At 37.0% G+C, this 22733-nt stretch overlaps 3 protein-coding genes across 3 annotated transcripts in view; 2 read left to right on the forward strand and 1 right to left on the reverse strand.

The window, feature by feature from the left end:
* Window positions 1-334: 334 nt before the first annotated feature.
* On the reverse strand, window positions 335-5886 carry LOC107582593 (glycerophosphodiester phosphodiesterase domain-containing protein 1-like). Its single transcript, XM_016268494.1, has 9 exons — window positions 5662-5886; window positions 5154-5289; window positions 4960-5005; window positions 3618-3739; window positions 3390-3479; window positions 3165-3298; window positions 1800-1859; window positions 1513-1564; window positions 335-1329 (listed from the first exon to the last, which is right to left on the reverse strand). Exons 1-9 carry the CDS (start codon window positions 5676-5678, stop codon window positions 1198-1200), a joined length of 789 nt encoding a protein of 262 aa, XP_016123980.1. The 5' UTR covers window positions 5679-5886; the 3' UTR covers window positions 335-1197.
* Window positions 5887-6957: 1071 nt separating this feature from the next.
* Window positions 6958-10377, forward strand: tmem120ab (transmembrane protein 120Ab). The gene is made up of 12 exons (XM_016268573.1): window positions 6958-7026; window positions 7104-7222; window positions 7326-7442; window positions 7542-7601; window positions 7977-8072; window positions 8155-8244; window positions 8419-8484; window positions 9506-9567; window positions 9683-9775; window positions 9855-9919; window positions 10055-10123; window positions 10267-10377. The coding sequence occupies exons 1-12, from the start codon at window positions 6958-6960 to the stop codon at window positions 10375-10377; spliced, it is 1017 nt and encodes a 338-aa protein (XP_016124059.1).
* Window positions 10378-10825: 448 nt separating this feature from the next.
* Window positions 10826-22733, forward strand: part of tyw1 (tRNA-yW synthesizing protein 1 homolog (S. cerevisiae)) — a 72457-nt gene continuing 60549 nt past the window's right edge. Inside the window, exons 1-7 of the mRNA XM_016268552.1 lie at window positions 10826-11027; window positions 11437-11567; window positions 11681-11815; window positions 12362-12463; window positions 13549-13743; window positions 13824-14102; window positions 15976-16095. Coding sequence (XP_016124038.1) covers window positions 10967-11027; window positions 11437-11567; window positions 11681-11815; window positions 12362-12463; window positions 13549-13743; window positions 13824-14102; window positions 15976-16095 — 1023 coding nt within the window. The 5' untranslated portion in view covers window positions 10826-10966. The remainder of the gene's footprint in view (window positions 11028-11436; window positions 11568-11680; window positions 11816-12361; window positions 12464-13548; window positions 13744-13823; window positions 14103-15975; window positions 16096-22733) is intronic.

A 22733-nucleotide genomic window follows, 5' to 3' on the forward strand; every position in this document is an offset into this window, starting at 1 on the left:
CCGTTCTCTTTCAATACAGCAAAACTACCAGCATTTTATAGATAAAACCTTTTCCTGTTTTAGCAAAAGTACATTCAAATGTCACATGAACACTATACACTACACTTGATTATGACCCTTGTTACACTCCAAACACAACTTCTTTCATCAGTGTATAATATACACAACCAGTCAAAAGCTTGGACAAACTTGACTGACATTGTTTTTCATGATAACAAAACCTTTTGTCCTAAAGGCTATTGCTTGAATACATGAAGATGCTTTTAAAGACAAATATTAAGTTTCACTATGCATGACATTTTTTACAAATTTTACCTGTTATTTATTGTATTATTATTATTATCATTATGAGTTGGAGTATATATTAAATTAAAGCAGAAACAAGTTTTGAAGCAACTCAAATGAGTTTTCACATGTATAAAATGTTTTAAATGGTACATAATTACCATACTTTCTTTAATATTATACATTGTAATGTTGACATAGTAACAATGAAGATTGAGTTGGTGTGTCAAAACTTCTGACTGGTGGTCATATATATTAAACTACACTTAACATTTCAAGCAATAGTGAGGCATCTTTTCAGCCACAACTTATCTCAAAATTGACAATATTGTTAAAAGAAACAAATTCACAAAAACAAAATATACACGTCAAATCAAACCAGAGAGTAAACATAAAAATATATAATGCCTTCTGATTATTGGTCTCTCAACAATCCCATAGTACACCCCTGAAATTAGTATTTATTTTTAGTGCCCTGGAAAAACCTCAGTAGCTTCGGTCTCGAAATTTAGACAATTGACTCTTTAGTGAGTTCAGTGTTATTGCAGAAACTGATGCACAGCAAGTACCTGTGGGATTTACATCCTCACATTGTAATAACAATACAATGAAAGTGCCTGTAGAGAAAACTTCACAGAAATGTCATGATGATCATGACACCATCCCAACATGATTGATAACTCACCATAACCTCAGCCTCTTTTTATGGATAACATGTATTGCTATGAACTTAAAGCAACAGAAGTATTTCATGACAACCTATTTGGTTTAAAATGGCTCCGACGCTGATCGCAGATGTATGCAGAACTGATAGCTGCCACAACAGCAAGAATGTTGGGTAATTAAAAGGCCCATTTAGAAGCCAAAGATCAGTGGAAAAGCTAATTGATTGTTTACTTTGGCTGACAAGTGTTATTTAAGAGTGTAGTTGTTTTTCTCCATGAACTCTTTTAGCTTGGTGGGATAGTCTGTCATAATCCCTGTAGCCCCAAGGTCAAAAGCACGTTTAAAGTCCTCCTCGTCGTTCAACACCCAGACATACACCTGCGGTTGGAAAGGAAAAAACAAAGACCAGTGGAAAAGTCCCATGATGACATTCCAGTCAAGAGCGAAATTCCATTCAAAGCTCCTGCCATCTGCTCATGCACATCACAGCACTCAAAGCAATCTTAAGCATAAAGAACAAGTGGTGTATGACCTAAATCTCATTTGGAGATTAGCACTCACCTGTATTCCTCTGCTCGTCAGATGATCGAATAATGCTTTTCTCATGAGGAGCCTGAAAATACATTCATATCGAAATTCTAGCATATTTATGACTCTAGCAAGTATTAGAGTAACATGGCTAAGCTTAAGCTTTTCTTTATGCTTGTAATTATTTTCATCACTAAGACCAGAATGTGCAAAAACTCTAAAGAAGGCAGTTAACTACTTTCCAATAAGAAACACATAAACCGTGTTAAGTAAATATTTAGGTAAAAGGTTTATTGAGGCCAGAGTGCACATAAACTTACGTGTCTGCCAGCCATGTTACGAAACGCTGACTCCGTGTCTGACGCTCAGGATCCTTGAGTCTACGAGAAACCAAATCTTTATCACTTCTCAGATTTCCAACAAAAAATGTCTAGCAAAGCACTCGTTTTGTGAGCATACAAAGTCTGCTGAGCCTGAATGTACGAAGGACCAAATCTAAAGATTTTTTTTAAATACTAGAAAAGGAACTATAGGAGCATGTACACTATATTGCCAAAAGTATCGGGACACCCTCTTCAAATGAACAGGTTTGACTACTTTAGTAATATCCATGAGTACAAATCTTAATGCTAAAGCATATAATGATATCCTAGGGAATTATGTGCTTCTAATTTTATAGCAACCTTTAGGGCAGTCGTGGCCTAATGGATAGAGAGTTGGACTTGTAACCCAAAGGTCGCGGGTTTGAGTCTCAGGTCCGGCAGGGATTGTGGGTGGAGGTAGTGAATAACCAGCACTCTCTCCACCTTCAATACCACAACTGAGGTGAGACCCTTGAGCAAGGCACCAATCCCCCAATTGTTCCGGGTGTGTGTTCACTACTCACTGCTGTGTGTGTGCACTTGGATAGGTTAAATGCAGAGCACAAATTCCAAGTATGGGACATCACGTCCTTACCTTTTCTATTCTAACATGAATAGAAAAGGAATTATTTTCAAGGAAACTTCCTTGCCTTGTCTCTGGTCTGCAGAAAGCAAAGTCCTAATCCCAGCTGAACACCTCTGGTGTGACTTTAAATGCAGATATTTGAGCCAAAAACTCATCACCAAACACCAGTGACTTGTACATACACTATATGGACAAAAGTATTGGGACACCCCCTTCTTTAGAACAGAGAAAGGCACTTCCAAAACTGTGGCAACAGAGATGGAAACATAATTCATGTATTTAAAAATTGTATTTCCATCTCTGTTGCAACAGTTTTGGAAGTGTCTAAAATGACTGTACCCATATTTACAACTCATTACAACACCAAATTGGTGTTTGGTGATGAGTTTTTGGCACAAGGTCTGCATTTAAAGTCACACCAGAGGTGTTCAGCTGGGATTAGGACTTGGCGTCCTGCAGACTAGTCAAGTTCTTCCACACTGACTCAATCAATCATTTCTTTTTGAACCTTGCTAATACACAGAGGCATTGTCATGTTAGAATAGAAAAGGGTCCTGTCCAAACTGTTGCTATAAAATTAGAAGCACACAATTCCCTAGAATATCATTATATGCTTTAACATTAAGGTTTGTACTCATGGAAATGAATAAAGTAGTCAAACCTGTTCATTAGAAAGGGGTGTCCCAATACTTTTGGCAATATAGCGTATGCATGACTAAAATGCATATGTTCCTCACTTGGAAATGATTGAAGGCATGGGAATCTCCAGGAATTGTTCCTTAAGCGGGACGAAGGGCAGGAGGCCTGTGTAGAAAAGACCGAGTAACAGCAGCACTCTGGGCAAACTGAACAAGATTGGGATTTGTGGATTCTACAAAACAAATAGAAAAACGTCAGATATTGACATTTTGCGTACATTATTGTTCAGTTATGTTGTTTACTAATAACCAGTGTATTACTACCTCTTTGTAACATTTCTTAACAACTTCGTTGCTGGAGTTTCCCCAGACGGTCAGATGCTCCCTGTTGTATCGCACAACCAGCTCGGACACCTGACAGAAAAAAAGTAAAACACTATTTTGCTCATGGTGAACTCGTCTCACCAACCTGATTTTAGTGGTGACAAGCAGCTGCACAGACAGAGGATTCGAGGAAATGAAATATGAGCGGGACAGCAGGGGCCCACAAACCTTCTTGATGAGAGTGTCATTGTTGACCTTGATGTCGATGTTTATAGGGGTGTTTGGAAAAGCTTCAAAAACGTCTCTCAGCAGAGGGATGCGTTTGTCATCTCCTCCTTCACAGTAGCACTCTGAAACAAATCAGGAATAATGTAATAGTTGGACATACATGTCTTAGTTACCATTAAATGTATACAAAACATATCTGAAACGTTTATACAGTGGCTGAAAAACCAAGACCACATGTGCATCTGTTTTGGATTTCAATTGAGTAAAAATATTAACCGAAAAGTGGAAAAAAATGAATTCCATAATAAAAGTGCTATAATGGGGCCATCTGTACAAAGGAGTTCACATGATCAACGTTACAAACTTACTTTCATTTGATTTGTGACAAAGAAATGGATCAGAAAAAGTTTTTTCATATTCATTTTGCATTATAACATTACCATATAATTTATTTATTTATTTACTGTATTTATTTTAATACTACTACTTTGTTTCCAGGATTTAAATACAATATTAAATTATATAAAAAAAAAAAATTATTTAAACGAATTTTAAATAAAAATTATTGGAGTACATTTTACAAGAAAATTGTCACGAATTCGGTCTATGGACTTCCGTTTATTCACCACCAGAGGTCACCCTTTCCATTTCATTGACTCTCGCACTACACAAACTGTTGCATAGCACCCTGGACTACATATCCCATCATTCTTTGCACGATTTGCACACTGCACTGATTGCACACAGCTGTTTCTAATCACCTCACTCACTATATAACACCCACTCTAACCACCTTTCTCTGCTGAGTATTGTTTAGCCTGTACCCCTTTCCGAGCCTTAGTGGTTTCCTTGTTTTGCCTTGCCTGTTCCTGCGGTATCTGATCTTTGCCTGTTTTCCTGGATTTCTCCCTCTCGTCTTGCCCCTGTGATTCTGTCTGCCGATCGGTGACCTACGCTAGCCCTAGGACTATTCTTGTGTTTTTGCCCGCCATATACCTGTTTGCCATTGTTCGACCCTGCCTGTTATACCACGTCTCTTTAAATAAAGCTTGCAGATGGATCCACACGTCTCGTCAGCCCCGTTACAAAAATACTATTTCAGTCTTTTTACTTCAAATTTAATGATTAATTCAATTTGTTATTTCTTTGTAATTATTCATCAAATTTACTAGCTATTTCTAAGCGAAGCCATTTTTTTCAGTTTAGATTTTCAATCCCAGATTTTTAAGGTGGTCTCAGTTTTCTACTTCACTGTAGCATATTAGCAACACTACAGACACATTGGGAATCTGCTTAATTATACCTTCAGATTTGTCGAGCATTACCTGGACTGAACACTCACCTCGTTTGAAAGACACCCCAAGCTTACAAAGGTAAGGTGGAAGATCCTAAGAAGACAAACACACAAACACTTTCAGAATACAGCATATATTTACATGCTGACATTAGAGTTTATGGCCTACTACAAATTAGTCAAGTCTTGAAACATTTGGACTGCGATTGTGAATACAGGATGTTTGAAGTTTCTCAACTCACAGCATAAGCCACATCTGAAATGTATGCATTAATTCCAGTCGACCGCTTCAGGTTGGAATCGTGCAACACCACCACCTGCTCATCCTTGGTCCAATGACAGTCCAGCTCCAACATGTCAGTGCCCAGTTGAACAGCGCTGAGGAAGAAGAAAATGTACAACAGATGGGTTAAGGAAGCATCTGTTCATAAATCACGAACATGAAGCTTTTCATCCAGGGCTGCGTTTCCCAAAAGCATCATAAGCTTAAGTACATCGTAGACCCATTGAAACCAAGGGTTCTACGATCAACTTAGGCTTATGATGCTTTTTGGACAGCCCTGATCCTCGTAAAAAAAAATTGTCATCAACTCATAATGCCACTTGGATGAATGATGAAGAAACACTTCAGATGCTTCTGAATTCTTCAAGATCAAGTATACAAAGTTAACTAAGCATGTTAGGTTTTAGTACAGTCCTACTCATCAGTGCAAATCCAAGCAATGAATCGCCGCCAACTGAGAAACTCACTGCCTGAAGGCTGCCATTGTGTTCTCCAAGTTCTCACCAGCTCCTGGAGATGAAGAAAAACAACAATAGCAGTGCTTGGTATTTGCATTTGTTAGTCAACTAAATTACTTCAAGTGGAGTTCATGTTCAGACTGCATGTAGTTTCTGCAGTATTCCAGGGTTCACAGTCTACACTTCAGTGTGTAGTCAATAAAGTCAATTATGAACCCTCTGAACCAACACTGGCCCAACATGATGAAGGTACTATGAGATATGACTTAAAGATAAAAACAGGCTTTCCATTACATAGACAAGACAAAAATGTTGCATGACTATAAGGCTACAGTCAGCAATGTTATGAATGTAGCCCTGTAAGATTCATCCACTGACTGTGTCTCAAAACCTAGTGAGCTTCCTACCAAGTGAGCATTTTGTACATCACAGCTCACTAGGTCTTATTGAAATACAAGGAAAAGGAGTGATTGGATAAACGATGGAAAGCCTCAGACAGCTGTAGACTTGATAAAGCAGCGTTTGTCAGTCACTTAATATAAAACATCAAAATTGTCAGTAAATGTAATAAAAAATTTTTTTAAAACTAATGTTAGTTTTTGTGATATAATTTAAAATTGTATGTGACATCTAATAGGTATCTCATACGTCTCTAATGTTTTAAAAGCTAAATAAATTAATGGGACACCAAACGAATTGAAATGACAGTGAAATGGAAATGATTCTCAGTTAAAGATGTTAAAACAAAATTCTCTATATTTCACTTGAATGCTGGTATGATGTAAGGTGACAGGTGTTATCTCTCGACTAAAGTTCAAGATCTCAAGTGTTCTTTTACATCAATGGAATTTATGAGGGATTATTGATTATGCAACCCAAGGCATGAGACTTCAGCATGAATGACTTGACTCTGTTCTCTAAAGTAATAACCTATTTAGATATGCAATATAATGTCTGTAATCAGCACAATTCAACTTTTTTTTCTTCCATAGATCAGAATTCACTATGTTGACACATATTCACTAAATATGTAGCCCTTCCTATATATTGCAAGCAACTGAACCAAGTGTCAAAGGTCAGTCAATTTGGTCTGTCAAAGTTCACTACAAAGTTCAAGCCTATATTGCAATCGCTAAGAAGTCAGATATATGACAAAGATTGTCAATTGAAATGCTTCTAAACCGAAGCTCTCTTTAAATACAGCATAGAAATCAGCATTTAAGACATTGCTGTGTTGACTGAATTTGCCTTGTAATCTAAGAAAGAGGAACCTGGTTAGAATAGCTGTAACTGATAAAGTTCTACATGTCGACAGCACTTGCAAAAGCCCTTCAAGAATGGAGGTTTCAGGAGAAAGAACTGCAGCAGCTTCAGGTAAATGATTTTCTGAATTTGTTCTGAATGTCCATATAACAATAGACCTTCACTAAATAAAGCATTTCTGTGTCCAGGAGACCCATCAGCTTTACCTGCAGAAGTTAGAGGAAGTCTCCAAACTTCAAAAGAGCTTTGCTGCCTCCATCGCTCGACAGAAAAAGAATTTAAAGGAGAATTTAAAGGCTTTGATTAAGTAAACAAAAAGTTTTTTTTTGTTGTTGTCATTTTTGTTATGCTGAAACTTTATTGAATATGATTGTTGCCTTTTACCGTGCAATTTATGTTCCCAATCATAGGTTTAATAAAGGACTGACAGAAGAGGAGAAGAATGAGGTTAAGGAGGCCAAAGATCACATCCGAAATATGCCGAGCCTAATCTTTCAAATGGAAGCATTTCTTCCTAAGAAAAATGGGTACTGAAAGTTTGTTCAAATGAAAGGTTGTTTCAACTAAGCTTTGTTTTCAGAAGCCGCAGATACATATTATTTGTTATTTTGGCTTATCTTTTCAAGGATTTATCTCAGTCTTGTCCTTGGGAGTATGAATGTCAACCTTCCAAGCAAAGAGGCCAAGTAAGCACCAAAAAATATATATTTTAAATATATTTCAAATGTACTTAAATACAGAATATCAATAGATTTGTAACTTTATGTTAACTTTATGCATACATGATACATTTATTTTTCATAAGACATTAAGGCTTGCTTTCAGAGTTTTCTTGCACCATTTGCATTTGGCAAATAGGTTTTGTGTTTACAATTTAAGAATAAATACATTTATAACTCAAAAACGAAATTATATTTATTTAAACAAAGAATTTACAACAAAATAGAATAATAGCTCATTCACATTTAAACCTTAAATAAATACGTACATTAATTTCTTTCAGCTTTTGTAGAATACAGTCTTGAATAGGTCATCTTATACCTGTAAACTTTTTATTGTAGAGCTGAATACAAGGATGAGTATGAACGGTTCAAGCTGTATGTGACTGTGACTTTGTTCCTGCTGACCTTCGCTTGTCGCTTCTTCATCAGCTACAGGTAAGACTGAGTTCACACAGGTCTGACTGACACACTTTCCCTCACATTACATTTCATGCCTGTCTTTGTTGTGTGTCTGTAGAGTTGTGGATGCCCTTCTTAACTTCCTGTTGGTTTGGTACTATTGCACACTGACGATTCGTGAAAGCATTCTCATCAGCAATGGATCCAGGTCAGAAACTGTCAGATGAAACTATCTAAGAGACTTTCAGGTTTGAAGATGTGACATTGCTGCTGTCACACTAGAAATGTTTGATCAGTAATGGGTTTAATAAGCTGTCTCAAGGCCCTTCTCTTTTTGGCTTGTGCCATCTGCACAACCTTTGATTTTTTTTTTTTTTTTTAGGATTAAAGGCTGGTGGGTTTTCCACCACTACATTTCCACCTTTCTGTCTGGAGTCATGCTAACCTGGTGAGCCATTTCAGACCAGTTACTTAAATTGTCATTCACATGCAATTTTTTTTGTGTGGTGTACTTTTGAATGAAACTGGATTGTAAATTGTAAGGTGTGTGTATCAATTGGATCATGTAAAGTGGCGTTCCCATACTATCCAATAGCCCTTACAACCAAAGTGACACCGGTGGAAACAAACAGATATTGCAAGAGCAAGTTATTACATCTTGATTAAATATTAGAAAGGCAACACATCAGTTTTGTTGTTCTTAACTGAACTATATCCAAAACTAAAACTATTTCAAATAATATTTTAATAAAATGGAATATTTCTAATATTTGTAAAGTTGAAACACAATAAAATATAAATATTAGATAAAAATAGCAACAAACTAAAATAAATGATTATAACATAAAAAAATATATTATATAAATAATATATTTTTAAGTTGAAATACTGAAATGACTAAAATAAAAATAACAATTAAAGCTAAACAGAAATATTAAAAAACAAAAACTTATCAAATTTAGAAAAACACATAATGAACTTAAACTAAAATTACCCAATTTAATAAAATAATACTAAAATAACACTGCAGTTGTTTTCTTTGGAATAATGTTAAGATGTAAATTATTTAGGAGTGCAGTTTAAATTTAAATAGGCACATTTTATGTTGATTTTAAATGTATCAGCACAAGTTATTAGAACGAGTTATTAAAACAAAAAAACGTAAAACATTTTTTTATTACTAGAAATAAAATACCATATAAAAACGTTAAAACCTTTCAGTTGCCAAGGCAACATTTCCAATTTTCATTTAGTTTACAGTATCTTGACGCACTAAACAACTAAAACTAATACTGAAATAAAAATGAAAATGAAAACAGAAAATATAAAAACAAAAACTATTTCAAAATCTGAAAAAAATGTATAATAGTATCTCAGTGATACTAAAGTAACCCTGATCAGCATTAAAACGATACATTTGTTTTGAATCAGTGAATTGCCCTCAAACAACTCTTCTGTTGTATATGTAGGCCAGATGGTGAAACATACCAGTCTTTCAGGAACCAATTTCTGGCCTATTGTTTGTATCAAAGTAAGTTACAAACTCTTCATGGAGACACCACCTTGTAAAACATCTGTTGTGGGAAAAATGCCAACGCTGCGATATTGAGCGATTCTGAAGGCAAACGTATCACCTTCTCTCACAGGCTTTGTGCAGTATCTTCAGTACTACTATCAAAGTGGGTGTCTCTACAGGCTAAAAGCACTGGGAGAAAGACACAACTTGGATTTGACTGTTGGTAAGGATTTCTGGGTTTGCAGTATAAAGGAAATCTGACAGTGTAAAGCTTTTTATCAAATAGCTTTTTGTTTCCACAGAGGGCTTTCAGTCGTGGATGTGGCGGGGACTGACATTTCTTCTCCCCTTTCTCTTCCTGGGCCATGTACGTGTTTGTCTATCCTATAGAATATATAAATTCAAAGCATAATTTGTCATATATAAAGAATAAAGCTTTGAAAATGGAACAGCATATGCATTGCCTAATGAAAGAAATCATTTACTGTATATCTTGGTTCAGTTCTGGCAGCTCTGGAACAGTATTTCTCTCTTCAGAATGGCACAGATGCCTGAAAGTAAAGAATGGCAGGTCAGTGTTGCTTTGTAGACCTTTCCACAACATCATAATGAAATAATAAGTTAAATCCTCTCACTTAGCTAAAAATTATGAATCAATTAAGACTGCGATCTTGAAGTTGCAATAACCTCTTGACCTCTTTTTTTTGTGTGCAGGTGTCCATGTGTGGCTTCTGCTTTCTGGTTCTGTTTGCGGGAAACTTTTTCACTTTACTTGCAGTCGTCCGTCACAAGCGCAAAAACCAGCAAAAGACCAAGAGTCTGTGATTATTTAAAAAGAGCTTTCATGTAGAAATGCCAAAGAAGACAACTGACATATTTGTACAAAACATGCAGATTTATGTAAACAAAACTTACACAATAATCCATCTTTAATTTTTGTATTATCCTTTAGAAAACATGCAGAATGCAGGGGGATGTTGAACAACCTGTAATAAATTTGTTTGCAGAAGGGGATTTTTTAAAACCTGAATAAACTATAAAAATGAAAAGTGTTATTTGTTTTATGTGAAATAAATTTAGTAACATTATATATTAAAATATTAGCCTAACACTATTTTAACGAATTAACTTATTCCATAATAATAATGTTACTTATGTCATATTACTTAATATTGTTTATTACATGATTTCAATAAATTATATACATTTAAGCAGTGAAGCCTCACGCGAGAGTTAAATGACCTAAGATGACCTCATTTTCCCAGCATTCCTGCTCATAACAAGATGGCGGCGTCCTTCGACCTGCAGCCGTAAAGTTAGCCAGTTATTTATATGCGACATATGAAGTTAGATGTTTATCTGGCTATTGCTGTAGATTTATTAACAGTGCCGTCTTTTTGATAGACCACAGAAGATGTTGTTTTTAGCGGTGGTATCGTGTTTGCTGTATTGTGCAGTCGGCGCTGAGATGTCAGGTGGGTTTATATTGCAACGCATGGCTGACAAGCAGCATGAGAATGAGTTAAATTAAACTGTTAATCATATTATAGATCAACACTACGGCAATGCTGTAGATGCACATGCACTCATTTTTGCACGGCACTCTCAATGTTCTGGATCGAACCAGGTTTGCGGTTAGGCTGTGTTTCAAAATCTAGTGAGCTTCCTACTTAGACAGCATTGTTAGACAACCCAGGCGCCTTTCCAGTTTCAGTGTTTTTAAACGCTGCTATAATAGTAAAAGTGACTAGATAGGCAGCTCACTAAGTTTGGACGCATTGTTCTATAGCGCTTGTCTGTCTCATCAAAAACTATGGCGCTTATTGTTTGTTTACATATTTCCCGACAAGTCAGTGAGCAAACTATATTCCCGTGCATTCACAGGTGCTTTGAATGATGTTTGGGAATTCACTGAGAGCTACCTGCTGACTGTGTGGCAGAACAGGTTATATGTGTACACTACTGCTGCTGTTCTCATAGGAGTCTGGCTTACTGTCAACATGCTTTTCAAAAAGGTGATAAAGTGTGTTTACTCTTAAAGCCTCTCTGCTACTTAAAGTTTTTGTTAGGTTGTTTTCTCTTGATTGCTAATAAACACAGCTTAATATATTGTATTGTTCCTTTATAGAAAAAAATGGTCGACCCTATAAGTCCTCTGCTTTATAAATCTGTGAAAAATCAGGAACTTTCACCTGAAACAGAAAAAGTCCTTTATGTTTCTGGGGTCAAAGTGCTGTATGGATCACAGACAGGAACTGCAAAGGTTTGTATACACTGGTGGGCAAAAGTTTGGAATAATAAGGACTTTTTAGAAAGACATTTCTTGCGCTCGCCAATTCTGCATTTATTTGATTAAAAATACAGTAAAATAGTAATATTGTGAAATATTTTGAAATAACTATTTCAGTATACTTTTAGAAGTAATTTATTCCTGTGATACAAAGCTGAATTTTCAGCATCATTACTCGGAAATCATTCTAATATGCTGATTTGATGCTGCCATTCAAAAGTTTGGAGTAAGATTTGTTATTTTAATTATTCTTTTTTTTTTTATTCAGTAAGGATGCATTAAATGTATGATGTTAAGAGATTTATATTTCAAATAAATGCTTTTCTTTTGAACTTTCTATTCGTCAAAGAATCCTGAAAAAAATATAACATTTAAAAATGTAAAATGAAATGTTAAACAAAAATTGTAGTTCTAAGTTCTGCCTGTGTAATTGTTATAATTATTTATTTATCTAATTTAAAGAATTATATGCAACTGTGTTGTGACGTGTTTGTGAACTACTATTTTAACTCTGCCTAGGGTTTTGCAAAAGAGCTTGCTGGCGGCATCAGTGCTCAGGGGATCCAGTGTGAGGTTATAGATATGAAAGAGTACGACCCGGAGGATAGACTGGCTGAGGAGGTGAGCGTAGCATGTGCTTCTCTGGCCCCATACAGCCTGTCAATTTCATTTTTTTTTGTTGCATTACCATGTAGTCGAGGAAGTAGAAATAGATGATTTAAACTTCAGGATTTGTCATGCTTGCATAAGTATTTCACTTTCAGCTTTAAGAATATCACAGGAATTACTATGAGCTTCATATCTTTCAATTACCACTTACCACGATAACATTTACAGGGAGTATAGATCCTCTGGCTGACAGGTAATCATAATACTTGTAAAATGGATGTAAAAATGATTTACCAGCCTTTTATTTCACCAGAGCTTAAATATTAAAACTCCAAGAGTATTAAGAGCAAAGTAATATAATTACATTTTTTCGTTTCCTTAAATTACTTCTGTACTACCAGGCAAGGGCAGAACGCAAAACTACATAAACACCAAAACTGAAAAAATGCTTTGAATGAGTAATGTTTTGATAGAATTTAAATTTGTCTGTTCTCACAATTTTCAATCAGAGCAAAGCTGAGACAAATCTATTTGTCACAGGACAGTCACAGCACAGTCTAAAAGACCTGAGTTTTGTTCCTCTCTGCATTTATACAGTGTTATAAGCAGCACTATTATTCAGTATCATTGATATACAATTGTAGTTTTTGGTAATGTTTTGAATTAGGTTGTCTCCCTTTAATGTATTAATGTTTAGTATTTCTCTATAGTTTTTAATTTTTATTTATTTATTTTTTTGCAAAAAAAAAAGTTTACTTTTTTAGAATTTATTTTATTTATTTATTTTTTCATTTTAAGTAACAGTTTTTTTATGTTTATAGTTAACGACGACAACCCTGTTTATAAATGCTATAGCATGGTTTATTCATGATGTTTGCTCTGTTTTAAATATTAATAACAGTTTGGGTGAGTAACACAATCGGTCAATAAACATCTGGGTCATATTTTACCACAAAATCAAAAGTTTGTTTTTTTTCTTTTGATTTTAGTGAAAAAAGATCCAGACGTTTCACACGTTTAGTGCTCTTAGTAGAGAGCTGCTTCCGTGAGTACCATGTTAAATATTTCTTAATGCTCACATATAATTTGTTCTCTAGTGCACAAGCAAGATGGTCTGTGTGTTCCTGGTGGCCACATACACAGACGGGCAGCCCACTGAGAGCACCGAATGGTTCTGTAAATGGCTTGAGGAAGCCTCCACGGACTTCCGATATGGGAAAACCTTCCTGAAGGGAATGAGATATGCCGTCTTTGGGCTGGGGAACTCTGTTTATGTCGGCCATTACAACACTGTGAGACACGCCTTCATTTTTCACTCCATTTTTGATGGGACTGTGTTGAATCTTACGCCAAATATATTTTCTGTATCCAGGTCAGTAAGAACATAGATAAGTGGCTGTGGATGCTGAGCGCTGCCCGGATCATGACCAGAGGAGAAGGCGACTGCAACGTTGTGAAGAGCCGGCATGGCAGCGTGCAGGCCGACTTCCATGCCTGGAAAACGAAGTTCTTGAACCGGCTGCAGGCCCTGGCCAAGGGCGAGAAGAAAGCCTGCTCTGGCAAGTGCAAGAGCGGCAGCTGCAAGAATAAGAAGAAACATAAGGAGGAGGCAGAGGACAGCCAGTCGCACACTGAGAAGAACAACTCTGAGGCAAGCCAGCCCTCCTCTCTTTGAACACATGTAGTCATGGTAACAGCTCTCGCTCTGCACATCCCGAGAGCAGATTGTTCCCCTGCAGTCTGTGCTGCACTCTGTAAATAGGATCTGAACAGCGGGGGTGACATTACTGACTTCAGAGGAAATGATGTCCCTCTCATATTCTTTACTCAAACACTTATAGGCAACATCGTTCCAATGAAGTTAAGCTCCTTTGAGTGGTTTAAATAATAACGTCTAATAACCTGAAAGGCACATGAAATCAAAACTTTTCCCCCTTTCACACTGAACTAGCTCTGGATTTGAACTCAATGCTTTCAGAACTTGCTAATTTAAACATAGCATATCGCTGCCTTGTAGAAGTCTTTCAAAAAATGCATTTTAATATCCAAAGTCATTTAATTCAGCTTTTTTTTATTCAAGTGTCAGAGGTTCTAAGTAATAAAATCCTTAGCTGTCAATTCATACATGATATTTGTTAATATTTTATTTTAGATGGAGGTAGTCACGAAAGATTAGAACAATCAACATTTGGGGTAGTCAACATTTGAAGTGGATCATAAAAGTTCATTAAAGTTGTCCTAAGACAAGAATGCATTTTGGTTTTAGGACAACTTGGATGAAAGGTTTTGATCCACTTCAAATGTTGACTAGTATATTTTAACATCCTGAATAATTTCATTTAGCATCTATATAAGCCTTCATAAGATACATTTATCTGTGACCGAACCATATTTTCGACAGTGAAAGTGCTCAGTTTCTCATGGGGCCTGACTCTGGAACCAGCACCTGTTTTGTGAAAAAAGAAGACTAGTCGACTAGGCTAAATGATATGCTACTAGTAGACGCTGGGAAAAACTTGCCGTTTCAGTGTTTCACACAGACACTCTATTTGTGCATATATATGTGCATATATATGCAAATTCATTCTCTGCCAGCAGACAATAAAAGATCCTATATCAATATCCTATCGAATAGAATATACTTCTTGTGATTTTGTTGCATGTATATGTAATATTGCAGCTGCATTCAATATGGAATTTGACTCTTTGATTCATAGATTATGAAGCGATTTCAAATAGATCTTAGTCTAATGGGTGTATGTTAGACTAGTCAATTAGTCAGATACTTTAGAGATAAAAACGGATACATTAGTCAATACATTTCTATTTAAATATTTATGAAATTAGTCGTGGTGCACATCCCTTCTCTCTAAGCAATCAAACTTGCAATTTTCCCACAAATCCAGAGAAGGTGGGAGCTGAGCCTTATCTAGAGACCACAGTAAACCACCACCCAGAGCACCCTTGCTAACCTAGATACACCTAGTAGTATGGTATAGTATATTACATCCCAATTTTGATCCAACCAAATCCAACAATTGAAAAGCAGAGTGAGAGAGCACAACACCACTTGGTGTGAATAGCTTCATATTGACATGATACAGCATAACGCTGTTGTGTCTCAAAAAGTGGACGTTTGTTTCAATTGAAGTAGATTATCTACTTCATCCCATGCTCTTTGCTCTCTGTTGTCTTAAGTGTCTTGATACTGTTGGCTTTAGTGAATGAGAAATTGCTTCGGATGATCGTGTGAGAGAGCGGTCCGTACAAATGTGAATTATTTCAGAGTTTTGCAAACCCGTTAGTCAATTCAATGGAAAGAAAGAACTGACTCAAAAGAATCATTAAATCACAAATGATTGCCATCTCTGGTTCAGTTGACAAAAGTATGGGACATGAATAATAACTGCTGAAATATCTGAATGGAAAACATTTCTCCAGTTCTTTCTCCATGTAGATGTTTTCATGGGTTGGGTATAATGTAGATGTGCCCCCCAAAGCTTACAGCTCTGTTTGGATTTTAGGAGGAGCTGATGGAGTCCAGCAGTGATGCAGAGTCCTCCGCTGAGGAAGAGAAGTCGCGTGGCTCCGTCATCGACATGGAGGACCTTGGGAATGTGATGAATCGTATGAAGAAAGCCAAGGTAAAAACAAAACCATGCAGCTCCACTGTGTTAACTTACAGTTTGTGCTCTTTCAGAACCTATTTAGTGAGAATTTAAATGGATAGTTATTTACCTCGCACTCTAAACCTGTATACTGTTTTTTTTCTCTGGAACACAAAGTAGAAACTTTGAAGAATCTTTTGGCAGCTCTTTTCCATGCAACAACAATTAAAGTGATAGTTCACCCAAAAATGTAAATTCTGTCATTGTTTACATACCTTCATGTTGTTCCAAACCCATATGAGTTTCCTTCTGCTGACTACAAAAGAAGATAACCGTTGACTCCCATAGTACGGAATAAATACTATGGAAGTCAGTGGGTACCGCCAACTGTTTGGTTATCCACTTTCCTCATATTATCATCTTCTGTGCTTAGCAGAAGAAAGAAACTCATTGCGACTTTGGAACAACATGAGTGTGTAAATGATGACAGAATTAAAATTTTGGGGTGATCTATCCCTTTAGTGTCAACACAGTATTTTTGAATCTAGACAAAAGCTTTGGCAAAGGAAAAGATCACAAGGGAAAACAACTTGAAGGGATAGAGCACTCAAAAAGGAACGTTGTCATCATTTACTCACCCTCATGTTGTTCCAAAACCGTAAGTCTTAAAGTCTTATAGGTTTGGAATAACATGAGTGTTAGTAAATAATGACAGAATTTTCGTTTGTGGTTAAACTATCCCTTTAAATGTGATCTTGTCCTTGCACAAAGCTAGGACTTGGAATGTAGCATATGCATGGTATGGGCCATTTTGCTATTTTAGAGCATGATGTGATCTCTGAGTTGTCATTGTGTGGCATGAAAACAGAAGAAATGACAGCGAATGGATTTGTACTGACACGAGGGTGAGTAAATAATGACAGAGTTGGGCAAACTATTCCTTTAAAAGGACAGAGTGCTGTAGACACACCGGCAATGGCTCCATTGAAGGAGACTGAGTGGCAGATGGTTTGCTACAGCAGCTCCAGCAGGCGCTGGGAGGACTTACGTAACCGTGAACTGTGATCACTGACGCCCACTCTACAGGCCTGTGTGCGCAGGAGTGATTCATGAGACAGAAGCACAGACAAATCTCCCCATACACATGCATACGCACTCTCTCGCATCCTATTCGCACCAGAGAGGATCCCAGCCCCCTTTAATCCAGGAAGGGCCCTTTTTGGATGCCTTCAGGATTGGATGCGTGTTTAAACCGCTTCAGAAGATGTTTTTAGAAATGTGGTTTGCAGCTCAAGCAATCAGTTGTTTGTGTTGTTCCCGATACACAGATCAAATGATATCCCATAAGCTATGAATGTGTTTCAGCTGGCAGATAATTACAGGAGAGGGCAAATGGGGTTTTGAAAAAACATGATGGATTTAATAGCATTATTGATTTATTTACAAGGGCTGGCAGTTTGATGCATTAAAGGTGCAGTAGGAGATATTGGAAAATTTAGCCTGATAGCACTGAAAGCGAACGTCCCTCCCTCCCTATAAATCACTGTCCAAAGCCATGCCCCCTGAACACACGAACGCGAACCGATCAGATGACCAGAGACAACATTACTACAATACAACATGTGTCATTCACCGGTGAGAAAACTTTATAGTACAGTTAGTAAATACCAGGAAGGAAGGTCAGGTTGTTGATGTTTGGCTGCCATTCTCGCTCTGTCTGCACAGCGTACGTGATACGTCATCAACGCGAACAGTGTGCGCAGAGGTATGCAAATACATATGTTGATATGCAGGTAGGAAAATCGAGCGTTTTGATTGGAGGAACATTTCTTGGTCCTATGCCTTCCACAGAATATATAAATACATATTAATAAGTTTAGACCACTTAACTTAATGATTGCTATCGGGATGTGAAGAGACTTTCAACCAGCATAACAAAAAATGTTTCTGAAGACAATCACCTATTGCGCCTTTAAGGTTGTATAATTAGTTATCAAAAATAAAAGCATTTGTGTTCAGAAACAGTGAGGCTACAGGGGATTGCAAGGATCTTGAGATACGTTTTACAAAGTTGAACTACTTTGAACGTTTGATGCATTAGTTCATCTGAGCACTCAAAGTGGTCTATATAACTATATAAAAGGCTGATATAACATGCATATATGAACACCCCAAATGATCAAAGAACTGTAGCTTTCATCATACAATATATGGTTTATTTGGGCTCTTTTTGTCCACTTGCATTGTGAATGCCATAAAAAGTCACTTGTAGCTGGTTGCCTTTCTGGTTCACTCTAACTGAACTGGGTTTGGTTAATTTAAAGTGTATTATATGTGAAAACTAATTTAAAAACACTGATCACTGTATCCCATCTTGTTGATTTATGCTTAAACATCAGCCCCATTTGATGAATGTAGATGTAGGGAAGTGGTTAATCTAATTATTTTAATTTAAACATTGAATCGCTTTTCTCAGCAAATATTGATATATGCAGTTAATTTGATTATTAAGGGTAGTGTAATTGATTTGATTAAACTCTTTACTGTTAATTGATTGGCATCTCTAATATTTACATTTAAAGACAACATGTAATCAAAATCGGACAAATTCATCATTATTTCAAATAAATTATTTCTTAAAAACCAATCATTTTATCAATGTAATAATTTTTTCTCTCCCCTGTTGACATAAGTCTGAGTGGCCAGGCTAAAATGATAACTAGTAATATTATAGTTAAACATCTGAGATCCAGTCAAATGAGGATGGATAAAATGTCCATCCTCCGTTCTTTTACTCGAACCATCATGTTTCAGAAATTAAATGTGTTATGAATTTCATGCCTTTTATGAATGTGCAGCCATGATTTGTAGATGAAGTGTGTCATTAACGTCACCAAACAGATTAGAAGAATATCTAGACAAGTTGCTTGAACACTCGCCCCATCTGCCATTGGTCAGCCAATCAGATAGTCCCGCCTCAAACTCGACCCAGTGTGTTGTGGTTTCAGCTGGTTGTGATTCTCAAACAAACAATATTTTTTTTAATATGCCACAGTGTGCCACTTATTTTTGTTTCTGCACAATTAGCTGTGATAAGACATAGACACTTCAACTATTTTCTAATTTATTGACTGAAGTGTCATCTGCCTGACTTTTACTGTATGTTTGAGTCACATCTCAACGCCCAACCAAAATGACAAACATGTAAGAAACATGTCAGCGAACACTGTTGTTGCATTTATGTTGATCCAGCTAAACTGGTTTGTTTGGCTCTGGATTTTTCACATTCACCGAGGTCAGGTCAGGAGGAGCAAGGAGGAGATTTCACCTTTAACATAGAGGAGAAACACACCATCACTAGATTCTGTATTGACGTGTTGCATCTCTGTCACTCACATCTTCAGTTGCAGCTGGTTGTGATTCTCAAACAAACAATATTTTTTTTAATATGCCACAGTGTGCCACTTATTTTTGTTTCTGCACAATTAGCTGTGATAAGACATAGACACTTCAACTATTTTCTAATTTATTGACTGAAGTGTCATCTGCCTGACTTTTACTGTATGTTTGAGTCACATCTCAACGCCCAACCAAAATGACAAACATGTAAGAAACATGTCAGCGAACACTGTTGTTGCATTTATGTTGATCCAGCTAAACTGGTTTGTTTGGCTCTGGATTTTTCACATTCACCGAGGTCAGGTCAAGAGGAGCAAGGAGGAGATTTCACCTTTAACATAGAGGAGAAACACACCATCACTAGATTCTGTATTGACGTGTTGCATCTCTGTCACTCACATCTTCAGTTGCTCTTCTCTGTTCGATTTTGCTGAGTGAATACATTTTGAAAGAGTTTATTCTGAATTTCTCAGCATATTATTTATATGTATTATATAGACATTATTAGATGCATGCATAATTCATATTCTTAGTGGAGTATAATAATTTATTAATCGCACTGGAATAATGACAACTGTTGTAAAATGCAGAGTGTTTGTGTAGTTTGTGTAGATCTGGGGCTTGTGTATGTAGAATTACTCTGCTTTGGCTCCAGATGGCATCAGAGACATATTGTATCTTGGCTTTACTGATGCAGACCTGACCTTGCATTACTGTTATTATCTGCACTGCTTTAGTTGTGATTTATAAATAGATGTGCATTTCTTATTTTTGATCTCAATAATGATTCTATATAATGATATATAATGATAGTGTTTCTGACCTTAAAGATAATGAGTGTCATTTAAAATAATTGGTCCTATCTCAGCTTTATGTGCAGATACAATGCATAAGCCATTCATAGGTTCTTTTGATATATGTGTGGTTCTGTGGCATTGCGTTGTTGGAGTGTCTCTGTGTTTGTTACATTGTCTTGACCATTGGTGTGAGTTTAGAGAAGGTTTATTCTACTAATGGCAAAAACATTTTTGAAAGCATCCTTTTTTTGCAGTTTCATATGGAGCTACTGGTGGTGTAAAATGTGCACACTGCTCCCTTAAAATCCCCCTGAAAGACCATCTATATGTTAGTGTACTCATAAGTATTGGCGCAAATTAATTTGTATTATCACACAAAAAGTATTCTCGTAGCTTTGCAAAATTGAAGTTGAGCCACTGATGTCACATGGACAGTTTTACAGATGTCCTTACTATGTTTCTGGACCTGGGAACATTACAATTGCGTTGCTGTCTATGCAGGCTCTGAAAGCTCTCAGATTCCATCAAAATATCTTCATTTGTGTTCTGAAGATGAACGAAGGTCTTACGGGTTTGGAACGACATGAGGGCGAGTAATTAATGACAGAATTTTCATTTTGGGGTGAACTAACCCTTTAAAGGGGTGGTTCACTGCTTTTTTTTTTCTAGGCTTGGTTGTGTTTATGGGGTGCATGTTAATGCTTCGTTTTTAAAAAAATGCATTATAATTTTTTTTTTTACATAATTTACCTTTATTCCACACCGCTCTGTCCCTATGTGCAATGGGCTCTGATTGATTAGCTGGCCCAGTGTGTTGTGATTTAAATGCTACTGCTTATGTTAGCTTTTAATATACGTTTTATCCTGATTAAAGCTTTAATACAGTATGGCAAATGCACTCACGGCAATGTATAACGCTTCTCATAGCTATGTGAAAATAAGTGTATAAATGGAACAGTTCATTGTTGGAGCTGAGCTGAGAGAGAGAGAGATGCAGAGCGTGTGTGGAGCAGGGGAACGCGAGGAACAGTATTGAGAACCACTGCTTTAGAACATTGATTTTGAAACTTGTGAATCCATTAGAATCGTTAGAAGACAGAATCGCGATTCATATATGAATAGATATTTACGCTTCCTAACTTTGCAGATATTGTTTATGCTCAAACGGCAACATTACACACTAACTAACGTTATAAAAAAGTGAAAATCACAATCAACCACCCCTTTAAAAGTCACCATCTGCCACCAGAGTACCACGAAAAATTTAAATTCATCTTTCACCCTCATGTCATTTCAAACCTGTATAACTTTCTTTGTTCTGTAAAACAAAACAATTGTATTTATTTATTGATTTTTTGAAGAATCTTTACACAAAGGTCACGCTACTGTTAAAGATATGTAGATTCCCCCAGAAGTATTCCTTTTTGTGTCACATAGCGTAGCTGCATTCAGTTTTGGAACAGAGTGAGTAGATAATGACAGTTTGTGAATTTTTAGGTGAACTGTTTCTTTTAAGATCCTGTGTGAGACATTATCCTGATAGTCTGCTGAGTCTGTGCGGATTAAACTAAAAATTATAATATGTAAACCCATACCACCTTAGAGCACACGCTTTAATGTCATGCATAGATTTAGTGCAGGTGTGGATCGAGGCTGTTTTCACTGCTTAGTATTAGCAAGGTGGAAATTGAGATAACAGCTCATGGACAGGCATTGTCCCGCGGCCACAACGGCCCGTGTGGGACGGGCGGCAGCCGGAGAGGCTTGTCGTCATTTTGGCTGGCTCTCAGTCTTAATGTGTCAGCTGCTCAGCCTGAACTCTGCAGGGTCACTGCCTGCATCACCGCTGTCACTTGCATGGGTGGTTTGTGGGAAATGGAGCGTTTCCAGCTGAAGATAGCTGCTCTGGTTCTGTCAGTCTGAAGGAGGAGGGGTGCGGAGAGCCGCCGTGCTGCAGTAGAGACGAAAGCGCAGAGATGACGAGATGAATCTTGGGTGACAGATTGCAGCCTAGTCAACTCTACGTTGTGCGTGGCAGTTCCACGACAGGTCTCGCTGTGAAAGGGCATAATGTCCGCTTGCCAGTCCAACCCCACCTGGTGCCTTCCACCCGCTCTTGTTGTTGGATTTTGCTCAAGGGACATTGTGTACTCTGGAACAAATGAACAAAGTCACAGAAGCACAAACACTGAAACGGGTGCTGAAGCAGTCGCTGTTTCTTGGCCCGGATGTTGAGGGACCTCAAAGTTTTGTCCTGGTATGCAAAACAAAGCATAGACAGTATGATGGGGCAGAGATGTGCCACTCGTAGGAAAATATAAATAAATATAGAAAATAGCTGTAGGAATAGAATCCCTACAGAGACATTTTTTGATAGAAAGATTGAATAAACTCCAGTTCCTGCAGATTAGCTAGATCATCCTGAAAAGGTTTTTTTTTGTTTGTTTTTTGTGTGTGTGTGTGTGTGTGTGTGGGGGG

Source organism: Sinocyclocheilus grahami, unplaced genomic scaffold, assembly GCF_001515645.1.
Source record: "Sinocyclocheilus grahami isolate Dianchi unplaced genomic scaffold, SAMN03320097.WGS_v1.1 scaffold46.1, whole genome shotgun sequence".
NCBI lineage: Eukaryota > Metazoa > Chordata > Actinopteri > Cypriniformes > Cyprinidae > Sinocyclocheilus > Sinocyclocheilus grahami.